General features: G+C 32.8%; 1 protein-coding gene across 1 annotated transcript in view; it reads left to right on the top strand.

Annotated features, from left to right (window-relative positions):
* The window catches only part of ephb3a (eph receptor B3a), a 97,271-nt gene that overhangs the window by 32,350 nt on the left and 52,448 nt on the right, over window positions 1-12,473 (top strand). The window contains exon 5 of the mRNA XM_030160989.1: window positions 9,746-10,081. Within this exon, the coding sequence (XP_030016849.1) occupies window positions 9,746-10,081 (336 nt within the window). The remainder of the gene's footprint in view (window positions 1-9,745; window positions 10,082-12,473) is intronic.

Below are 12,473 nucleotides of genomic sequence, written 5' to 3'. Positions count from 1 at the left end.
AGCTGGACTGACTGGACATATCCTGACCAAGGAAAATCACATTCTCCCTTTGTGCAGTAATCTACACCTGGATTTACTGCCTCTGTCCACAATAATATACATTATATAGACTAAATATCATCTAAAATTAACACTTATTTGCAACATAGTATAGCAAACCATTACATGATCAAAAAGTCTCTGTTTTGAATGTCTGGGGTCGCTGGAAATTTGTGATATTAAAATTAGGTCACAAGCAAAAAAAAGGTTGGGAACCACTGGATTAGTGTTTCAAAAACATGTACAGTAAAATTTACTCAAATTGAAGACAATTTTACCCTACTCAGATAAAATTTGGTCCTTCTCTAAAAACAATAAAAGTTACTCTTTTTGAGGAAAATACTTTTGACTCTGCAAAAAAATGCTCAGTCATTTTTCCTGTGTAGATGATTTTGTTCAGTGGTGGCTGTTTAGGTGTTTTAGGGTTAAATATCTGTGTTAAATTGCAGATTTGCACAGGATGGATGAAATAACACGATGAGCTGAGGTGCTGTGCCTGTGGATGACACATTGTATTTATCCTCTGTATTCTGTAGGTGTTGATTTATTTATTTGTACCATGAAAAGGCTTTTCCCTGGCTCCCTGGTGTGATGTTTCCATGTCCTCTGCTCGCTTATGCAGATGTCATTCGGGGCGTGTAAGACATTCTGTTACATGTACTTGTATAAAAGCCTTTTTAAAATAGTACAATCACAGCATTTATTCACGTCAAATACCACCTCTTGTTGCCTACTTACAGAGACATTAACATTTCATTTCTTTTCCGAGAGAAGGGTTTGTGCAGGGCTGTCAAAGTCATGTTAGTTCAGTTCCACATTCAGCCAAATTTGATCTGCAGTGGGCCCAACCAGTGAAATAATAACATAGTAATATATAAATAATGTCAACTCCAAACTTTCCTCTATTTTTTAGGCAAAAAAAGTAAAATTATTGAAAATGTTTACATCTATCAACTATCCTTTAAAATAATGTGACTATTATGAACAAACTGAAATTTCTTAAGAAAACTAAGTACAATTTTAACGATATTCTGTCTCAGTTTATCATTTACACATGTAAATTACAACGTACAGATCACAGTGGATCAACAAATACACAAAACATGTAATAACAGGCAGAATATGGGAAAACTTACACTTCAGACAGTTCAAAATGTTCATATTTGTTCAGGTTATTCGGAATGTAATGGAAATCTACTCTACCTTGAACACATACACAATGGCTAAAGGATGTCTTACATTATTTTTAAAACTTAGGCTGTTGATTTGTGGACAATCAGCAAAGTTTAATAAGATTTGGAACCCATTTTTTGTCTTAATTAATGACACACAAATTACACTGACACCAGACTGAGCTGATTGGATAAATTAACATAACATCATACACTAAAGCAGGGGTGTCAAACTCATTTTAGTTCAGGGGCCACATTAAGCCAAATTTGATCTGTGAAATAAAACATATAAATAATGTCAACTCCAAACTTTCCTCTATGTTGTAAAGTGAAAAAAGTAAAATCATGCGATTAAAATGTTTACATCTACCAGCTGTCCTTTAAAACAATGTAAATAACACGAACAAACTGACATTTCTTGAGAAAACTACCTGCCGTTTTAACAATTTTATGTCTCAGTTTATCAATTACAATTAAATTACAACTCACAGATCACAATGGATCTACCAATACACAAAACATTTAATAACAGGTAGAATATTGGTAAATTTGCACGTCAGACATTTCAAAATGTTCATATTTGTTCAGGTTATTCACGTTTTTGTGAAATAATAGTTTGTTTTAGTGTAAATACAATAAAATGACATGAAAATGTTTATATTTACAAAGAGAAAATTGTGGAGTTGTGAGTATTTATAGGTTATTCTGATAGTATTTTACTGATCCGACCCACTGCAGATTAAATGTGGAACCTGAACTAAAATGATTCATATCTTCAGTGTAATTTTTTTGTATTTCACAAATTCATCCCAGGGGCCAGACTGGACCCTTTGGCGGGCCAGATTTCGGCCCCGGGCCGCATGTTTGACACCTGTGGGTTAGTGTAAAGAGTTAAATTTTAATGTCCTCAACAGACAATTTGACTTGCAGACAGTAGCCAATTAAAAAAAAAAGACAATCCATACACATAAATAAACAGCTCAATAGTCCACATTAGAGTCGCTGTTGTCAAATTGTCCAGAGTAATCAAAAGAAATCAGTAGAAAATAGAATAATTAAATTGTTAAATAAGGATAGAACAGGAAAGGGACACAGTCACACCCGCAGGTAGTGTCAGGTCACATCGCATTTGATAAAAAAGCCAATAGCTGTAGGGATTAAAGAGCTCAGATATCTGTTTGTTGCACCTGAGGGGAAGTAGAAGTCTGCCTTGATGGACACAAATTAAACTCAACATATATAGTCTGCAGGGAACCCAATGAGACCTCAACTTTCTGCTTGACTTGATCCAAAGCTGGCAAAGATCATTTAAATTCACACCACTAACTTTAGGCCACACATTCACAGTTTTCCCCAGCAACTTTTTGTTTTTCACACTGAGATGACCACAGCAGCAGATCACAGCAAATGTTAAAACTGACTCAATAACAAGTAGGAAGTCGAAAACAGCGTCAAAGGAAAAGTTAGTAGCCTGAGTAGTATGAGTTTACTGTTGAATAAATAGTGTAATAATGTAATGCAATAAATAAACTCATACTTTTATGTTCATTTTTAGCTGTTTTTTTATATTTATTGTGATGTTTTTTTTTATATGATCCTTAATATTTGTTTCTACTGGATGGCACTTTAATTGTTGCTTTTTCATTGACCCTCAAATTGCACGAATACAACTTGCACATAAAAACTGACTTCATGGAAAAACGTCAATTTTGCCAAAACTCTCTTTTTTCGATTAAAAGTTTTCGTGCAGGCAAGAGGTGGTTTTTCAGGCATAGCACAATTGGTTTATCATGCAAAACTGCAATGGAAAGACCTTTTTCTGCAACTACAGGGTGGGGAAGCAAAATTTACAATGAACATTTAGTTGTTTTTTCTCAGCAGGGACTACGTCAATTGTTTTGAAACCAAACATATATTAATGTCATAATCATACCTAACACTGTTATCCATACCTTTTCAGAAACTTTTGCCCATATGAATAATCAGGAAAGCAAACGTCAAAGAGTGTGTGATTTGCTGAATGCACTCGTCACACCAAAGGAGATTTCAAAAATAGTTGGAGTGTCCATAAAGACTGTTTATAATGGAAAGAAGAGAATGACTATGAGCAAAACTATTACGAGAAAGTCTGGAAGATACTATTAAAGAAGAATGGGAGAAGTTGTCACCCGAATATTTGAGGAACACTTGCGCAAGTTTCAGAAAGCGTGTGAAGGCAGTTATTGAGAAAGAAGGAGGACACATAGAATAAAAACATTTTCTATTATGTCAATTTTCTTGTGGCAAATAAATTCTCATGACTTTCAATAAACTAATTGGTCATAAACTGTCTTTCAATCCCTGCCTCAAAATATTGTAAATTTTGCTTCCCCACCCTGTAGAGTCAGGTGAATAAAAAAACTGGATGTTGACAGCAAAGAAGAAGAAGAGTTTTAAAAGAAACATGTGGCGGTATGTGTGGACACACCAGGAAATGAAACATTTTTGAATTTAGTACGAGATAGAGGGGTACTATATAATAATAATGAATATATCTGGAAATCAACACAATATTTACATTTGTTGCCATGTTTATGGAATGACTTCTCGTGTCATCTCGTGATAATAAATAAACAAATCATCGCATTTGTGATTTAATGGAAAAACCGACATTACGCGCTTCTGTTTTTTCGACATTTAGTAAATATCGGTGAAGTTGTGCGCAGATGTCCCCTAAAGACCCAGTGATTCACAAATAAATTATTCTCTCTATTTAACCTTTAAGTTATTTATCACCATTTATTGTCATATTATCTTCTGTATTTTTGTATTTTCAATGAAAATCTGGTGTTTTCTCATATTTAATTCACTGATCATGTAGATGTTCATAAAAGCTCAGATTAAAGTTGATTGTCACAGTATCAGAAACAGAGAAAAATGAAGAAAACATTAGAGGTCAACTGTTGTGGGTTTTTCTAAGGCCAATGCCGATTTTTAAAAATTTCATCAGCTGATGGCCAATATCTACAGCTGATTTTTGAGGCCGATATTTAAGACTTATTCTTTTTTAAAGGACATTGACCATAAAAAACAATTGAAACACTCAGATAATTAAGATTTTTATGCAGCAATATAGATTAAATTATTAATACCCGTACACATAGTACTCTTTTAATATTTATTCAACTTCAAGTGCTGCCCACACAGGTGCCTGATCAAATATTTTATAACATTTTTACTACTGATCAAATGTCTGCTTTCAAAAAAAAAAAAAAAAAAATTAAGGCAGATAAAAATATAAAAAGATAAAAAATCTAAAATCTTATTTCTTATGAAAAAAAAAAAATCAATGTATTAGCCTCCTCTACTTCTAGAAAACATGACTTTTTCAACAAAAAAGATTTAACTGAATATAAACCCAGTGTGTCCATCCACTGTCATTGATCCAACTCCAACTGGTGAATCAATGTTATAGAACAGGGGTCTCAAACTCATTTTCTTTCAGGGGCCACATTCAGCCCAATTTGATCTGAAGTGGGCTGGACCAGTAAAATGATAATATAATAACCTATAAATAATGACAACTCCAAATTGTTGTCTTTGCTTAGTGCAAAAAAACCCCAAAACAATTAAATTATGAAAATACTTACTTTTATAAACTATCCAAACAAAAAAGATATGAATAACCTGAAAAAACAGAAATTTCTTAAGAAAAATAAGTGTAATTTTAACAATATTCTGCCTCAACTTATCATTTCTACATTATGGATGCATTATGCATTATGGATCAGATCTACAAAGACACTAAACACCGAGTAACAGGCAGAAAATAGTTAAAATTGCGCTTAATTTTGCTTAGACCTTTCAGGTTGTTCATATTTGTTCAGGTTATTCACATTTTATTGTTACAGGATAGTTTGTAAATGTAAATATTTTCATAATTTAATGTTATTTTTTTGCACTGAAACAAAGACAAAAATTTGAATTTGTCATTATTTACAGGCATAATGTAAGATTTTTTTTTTTTTCATATCAAACTGAGAAGAAAATATGGAGTCATTATTTTTTGTAGGTTATTACGCTGTTATTATTTTACTTGAGGTCATACTGGTCTGTATGTGGAACCTGAACTAAAATTAATTCCACAGCCTTGACTGTGGAATTTTTGCACTTTGTAAATTCATCCCAGGGGCCGGATTGGAACCTTTGGGGGACCGCATTTGGCCCCCGGGCCGCATGTTTGAGACCCCTGTTGTAGAAGATGACGGTGTTTCCGCGGCAACTATGGAGCCTCTGAACATCCAAATGGGTCATATCTGATGACCATGAAAAAACGACAAAGTGGGTTTTACGGCAATTATTTACATGTATTGATAGGATTAGGGGATTGACAGGTATTAAACAGTTTAGATCAGTAGATGGCTGTTTGGGTCTTTATGGGTTAAAATCTCCTCTATTCAAAATCAAGAACTTTTTAATGTGATCTGTGATTTAAAATGTGCAGAATGATGAGGTCTGCGCAGTGTGACATATTGAGGTGTGGAAAGTTCATATGGTCATGGAAAAAATTATTAAACCATCAAAGGTCATCAAAAAACAATGGTTACACAATCCAGTCCTAATTCCTGTGTGTATCATGTGACTAAATCAGACAGAAAAGAAAACACGGAATGAATAGAAGCACTGTTTTTGTCAGTACAGTGACATAGATATTGATGTAAGAACTGAAGTGATTTTGGTTTTTATCAAGAAAACATGGAAAATGGATAGATATCAGCTCTGAAATTAAACTCTTCTGAGCTATTTTTTTTGTTATTATTATATTTGTCCAAACAAATGGACCTTTATTTTTTACCAGGCATTAAAATGAACAAGAAATAGAAGAAAACAAGGGTGGTCTAATATTTTTTTCCGCGACTGTATGTGTTTTGTTTGCTCAGGTGGATGAAAGTTTCTGGTATTGAACATATGCAGCTGTTATATTAGTGCGCTTCCCTTTAACTAATGCAAAGGTAGTTTATACAATAATAATACAGAGAACTGAGGATGTGATGAACTGAAATGCATCATGAATTGTGTGTTGAAACGCTTTACAGGTGAATCTTAACTGAACTGAACTGTGAGTCAGATGAACATTCACACCTCTGCTTTGAGGGGTTTCTCACTCTCAGAAAGCAACATTGAGCTGAATTCAAGGTTTTTGTGTAAAATCATAGAAATCTTGGAGCCGGTTGTGTTCACCGATGGCTGTGTAGTTCTGTAGTCCACCTCTGGAACAGATACTTTTACAAATGTGAGAATAAAACATGAAGGCATCAGCGCACAAGGACTGTAAGATAACCTAAGGAAATGTGATCACACAAAGTCATTATTGTTATTTTTTCTACACTTCTATGTTGTTAAGTTCAATGATTTTGTATATTACTAAATAATGCAAAGCAAAGATCCTCCAAGACTGTGTGCAAAAGCTCTTTTCAATAAAGGAGTAAATCTGACCTGAGAGATATTTAGAAATTTACTGTTTTTTTTTTTTTTTTGTTTTTTTTTTTACTGCAAAAGGGATTAAAATGAGATTTCTGTTGCTGATTATTGGGGTTAAATTAAATAGCAATGTTGAAGAAATGTATACTTCATTTTGGAGGGTTATTTCTGTTATTTTTGCTTAAAATTCGAAGATATAAGCATTTTTCTTTTCAGTCTTTTTAGTCACCACTCAATACAAAGACGTGTTTTTTGTTGATACTGTTTATACTGTTACATATTATGTGTGATGGATAAAACTATTCATGTATTCATACATAAATAGAAGTAAATGCGATTCCTATATTTAGAAAGATTTAAAAGTTTGTTTTTTTTATGTAAAAAAACTGTTCGTGCTGAGGAGAAGAGGAGAAGATGTCAATGCAACAGTGTTTGGTGGAAAAACTAAAATAACCTTTAGCAAAATATGATCACACTGAGCCAATATTTTTACATTTCTATGTTATAAAGTTCAGTAATTTCATATATTATAAAATAATGCAAAGCAAAGATGCTCCAAGACTACATGCAAAAGCTATTTTCAGTGAAGGAGTAAATCTGACCTGAGAGATATTTGTGATTTTAGTGTATTTTACTGTATTTTAAGATACAAATTAAAAGGAGATTCTTATTGTTGGGTTTAAATTATATAGCAATGTTGAAGATATACATTTTATTTTGGATTTGTATAAGTGTGAATGATGTATAGTTGATTTTCTCTGTTATTTTTGCTTAAAGTTATGAGAAGATAGAATCTTTTTAGTCACCATTCAATACATACGCTTGTTTTTTCGTTTATACTGTTATATGCTATGTGGGATCAGTGGTTAAAACTATTCATATATACATACATAAATAGAAGTAAATGCGATTCCTTTATTTAGAAAGATTTTAAAGTTTGTTTTTTTTTTTAATGTAAAACCTGTCTGTGCTGCTGGAGGAGGAGAAAATGTCGATGTAACAGTGTTTGGTGGAAAAACTAAAATAACGTTTAGCGAAATATGATCACACTAAGCCATTATTTTTACATTTTTATGTGATAAAGTTCAGTGATTAAGCTAAAAATTAAAAGGAGACTCCTATTGTTGGGGTTAAATTATATAGGAATGCAGAAGATATACACTTTTTTTTAGAATTGTATAAGTGTGAAGGATGTTTAATTGATTTTCTCTGTTATTTTTGCTTTTTAGGCACCACTCAATACATACACTTGGGTTTTGTTCATACTTTTATATAATATGTGTGCTAAGTGGATAAAATTATTCATATATACATGCATAAATAGAAGTAAATACAATTCCTATATTTAGAAAGATTTTAAAGTTTGTTTTTTTTAATGTAAAAACTGTGGAGAAAATGTTAACGTAACAGTGTTTGGTGGAAAAACTAAAATAACCTTTAGCGAAATATGATCACACTGAGCCAATATTTTTCTATTTCTATGTTTTAAAGTTCAGTGATTAAGCAAAAAATTAAAAGGAGATTCTTATTGTTGGGGTTAAATTATACAGGAATGCTGAAGATATACGCTTTATTTTAGAACTGTATAAGTGTAAATGATGTTTAATGGATTTTTACCTCGGCCAGGAGGTATTATGATCAGTTTGCTTTGTGTGTTGGCGTGCATGTTTGTTTGTTTGTTTGTTTGTTTGTTAGCGAGATAACTCAAAAAGTTATGGACGGATTTTCCTGAAATTTTCAGGAAATGTTGATAGTGACACAAGGAAGACATGATTAAATTTTGGTGGTGATGGGGTGGAGGTCTGCGCTCTCCGAGTGCTTTTCTTGTCTGTTATTTTTGCTTAAAGTTATAAGAAGAGACTTTTTAGGCACCACTCAATTCATTTTGTTTATACTGTTACATATTATGTCCGATGAGTGGATAAAACTATTCATATATTCATACATAAATAGAAGTAAATGTGATTCCTATATTTAGAAGGATTTTAAAGTTTGTTTTTTTATGTAAAAACTGTGGAGAAAATGTTAACGTAACAGTGTTTGGTGGAAAAACTAAAATAACCTTTAGTGAAATATGATCACACTGAGCCAATATTTTTTCATTTTTATGTTTTTAAAGTTCAGTGATTAAGCTAAAAATTAAAAGGAGATTCTTATTGTTGGGGTTAAATGGTATAGGAATGCAGAAGATATACGCTTTATTTTGGATTTGTATAAGTGTGAATGATGTTTAGTTGATTTTCTCTGTTATTTTTGCTTTTTAGGCACCACTCAATACATAAACTCGCTTTTTGTTCATACTTTTATATAATATGTGTGATAAGTGGATAAAATTATTCATATATACATGCATAAATAGAAGTAAATACGATTCCTACATTTAGAAAGATTTTAAAGTTTGTTTTTTTATGTAAAAACTGTGGAGAAAATATCAATGTAACAGTGTTTGGTGGAAAAACTAAAATAACCTTTAGCGAAATATGATCACACTGAGCCAATATTTTTACATTTTTATGTTATAAAGTTCAGTGATTAAGCTAAAAATTAAAAGGAGATTCTTATTGTTGGGGTTAAATGGTATTGGAATGCAGAAGATATATGCTTTATTTTGGATTTGTATAAGTGTGAATGATGTTTAGTTGATTTTCTCTGTTATTTTTGCTTTTTAGGCACCACTCAATACATAAACTTGCTTTTTGTTCATACTTTTATATAATATGTGTGATAAGTGGATAAAATTATTCATATATACATGCATAAATAGAAGTAAATACGATTCCTATATTTAGAAAGATTTTAAAGTTTGTTTTTTTATGTAAAAGCTGTCAGTGCTGCTGGAGGAGGAGAAGATGTCAATGTAACAGTGTTTGGTGGAAAAACTAAACTAACTCATGTTTAATGCATGTTATTATAAAAGCTCTTCTAGGGACGAGTGCTGCAAATTACATCCACAACAAACACTACCATACTTGCTGTTTTCACTTCATCCATGTATGTTTCTGAACCCATTAAATACCACCTAAATGCATCTTTATCACGTCATATTAACACCTACATTTTTGTGTTTTTTGCAGACATCCCCTCGGCGCCTCGTAACGTTATATCCAGCGTTAATGAGACTTCACTGTCGCTGGAGTGGGATGAACCTGAGGACACCGGTGGACGGAGCGACTTAGTCTACAACGTGGTGTGTAAGAAGTGCCTTCGAGACCGGAGCCCGTGCACACGCTGCGATGACAACGTGGACATCGCCCCCCGGAGGCTGGGGCTGCGTCAGAGGAAGGTGGTGGTCAGGAATCTGCAGGCCCACACCCGCTACAGCTTCGAGGTGCAGGCGGTCAACGGGGTTTCCGGGAAAAACCCCAGGTCACCCAATTACTCCACGGTCAACATCACCACCAACCAAGCCGGTTAGTCTGAAGATCTGTCAATGGCATTACGCGCGTCCACAAAGTGAGCTAATTCATAGAGCCGCTCCGATCAATAGCACTTAACATCACGACGAAACAGACGAGTGAGTGGATCCTTCATTCAGTCAATGTCAGCGAGTGTCTTAATGAAGTCACAGGATCCAGGCAGCATTAACACCAACAGGAAGCACACACAGCGCAGTCACTGCCGCCTCCAAACTGCCAGTATAGTCTTTATTTCACTTTGGGCATAAGTACTTTTAGTTTTAATTTTTAAGTACTGGCTAGTTTTATGCAGTTTTTTATCAGTTGTTAACCCCCGAAATGTAATAAAAAATGTGCAGCTTTTAACGTATTAATCCCACAAATGTAATAACTTTCCCACAAACGTAATACCTCATTTTCCCTCTTACCCTCTTCATTGTTATCATAATCATATCCAGACATTTTATTTACATGGTTCAAACACAGGCTTCTATTAAACTTAATGAGAATAAATAATATGCAGTTCATACTGAAGCTTTTATAATAAAACCTTTACAATATTTCTACCCATTCTGTTTTGTTTTTCCACTTGTATTTGTAATTAAACACTTTTTATTTTTTTAAAATTTTATTTTATTTCATTTTATTTACCTTTATTTAACCAGGCAAACCTCACTGAGATTAAAAATCTCTTTTTCAAGAGTGTCCTGGCCAAGACAGGCAGCAGTACATTAAATAGTTACAGACACAAACTTTCATACGTAAATCTGGTACTAATCTGGAATTAGTACCATATGGTGTAGCTGCAACATTTGATCATTCTAAAAAGACAGGTAAGTACAAGAATAAATGGGAAGAAAAAGAAAGATGAATGAATATTCACGCATGCATTACTTGAATATATGTGAAGTACTAATTTATTACATTTGTGAGATGTTATTACAATATTACCATCCCACAAACATAAGAAATCCCCACAAACGTGATAATTACTACATTTATGGTAGGCAACTGTTATTACGTTTGCGGGAAAGTAATTAGATTTGTGGGATTATAATGTTAAAAGCTGCAAATTTTTATTGCATTTGTGGTTCATGATGTTTGTGGGAAGTTATTACGTTTATGGGGTTAACATCAGTGATGCAACAATTGCCAAACTCTTGGCCAAAAACCGATGCCGATACTGTTTTACTTTCTGTTTCTTTATCTTGTTTTGGTTATTTATCCTCTTATAACAAAGAAATCTTGACTAAATTAATTAATTCAACCTTTATTTCGAACATGCACAACAACACAACAACCAAATACATCAGGGTGCTTGTGTAGGTCTTGAAAACCTTCAAAAGTATGGAAGTATTTTGGAATGCTGTTTTCCAGACCTCGAAAAGTCTGGAGTTTTGTGAGAAAGTCTTAATAAAATATGAAAAAAAGTTAGAATTTTAGAGTCTGCTCAACGTCACATAATCTTGTAAGATAAGAAATACATGAGGAAAACATATAAAAAACTTGATATGATTTCACCAGCTGGTCAGTACTGGAATATTCTAGTGAAACTTGTTTGTGTGATATCCATGCATTTTTGTGATTTTCATATGTTTTGAAAACGTTTCCGTCAGTAAAACATAATTTACTGTGAATTACACATTCATTCATTCATACATTTATTAAAATGAACTTTTCTACAACACACAACAGGTACAATCACAACCGAGAAATAGGCATGCAAGTATAAAAGTACATAAAATCAAGGTGTTGAGGGAAAAAACAGCAGTTTGAAAAAGTTTGGAAAAAGTCTGGAATTTTTATTTGAATAAAGAGGAAGCACCCTAATACATAAATGCATACAAATTCTGTTCCAAATGGTGGAGGCTGAAGCAAAAACTTATTCATTCCTACCCCTATTTATAATCTTCATTATAAGTATAAAAAATAGTGATTATTTAATGTCTTTCATCACATTATATTTTAATGAACATAGATTCAAACATACAAATTTATGAAAAAACCTTCAATATAACACAACAACCACGTGTGAAAAGACGTCTTATATGCCAACACCGCAGCTACTATCACATGATACTAACGTCTGTCCGATATAATGGTGCATTCCTATTTTTATTAATTTCTTCTAAGTGTTAGCTTTAATTTTTCCAGGTTTTGTAAGATAAGCTTGAATTTATAGAAAGTAAAAATGGTAGGACCATCACATTCATTCACAATTATTTTCTGAACAGTTTGTTTGGTTTATAACATATCGGAAAACGGTGAGAAGTATCAATCAATGTTTTCAAGACAAAGCCCTCAAATGTCTTTTTTGATCCACAACTAAAAAGATTTTCAGTTTCTCATCATAGGAGAGGAAACAACAGAATGGAATCAGAACATTTTGGTCATTTTTTTAATCATA

The sequence above is a fragment of the Sphaeramia orbicularis genome, chromosome 17, assembly GCF_902148855.1.
Source record: "Sphaeramia orbicularis chromosome 17, fSphaOr1.1, whole genome shotgun sequence".
NCBI lineage: Eukaryota > Metazoa > Chordata > Actinopteri > Kurtiformes > Apogonidae > Sphaeramia > Sphaeramia orbicularis.
This window is presented reverse-complemented; position numbering and strand designations above follow the sequence as displayed.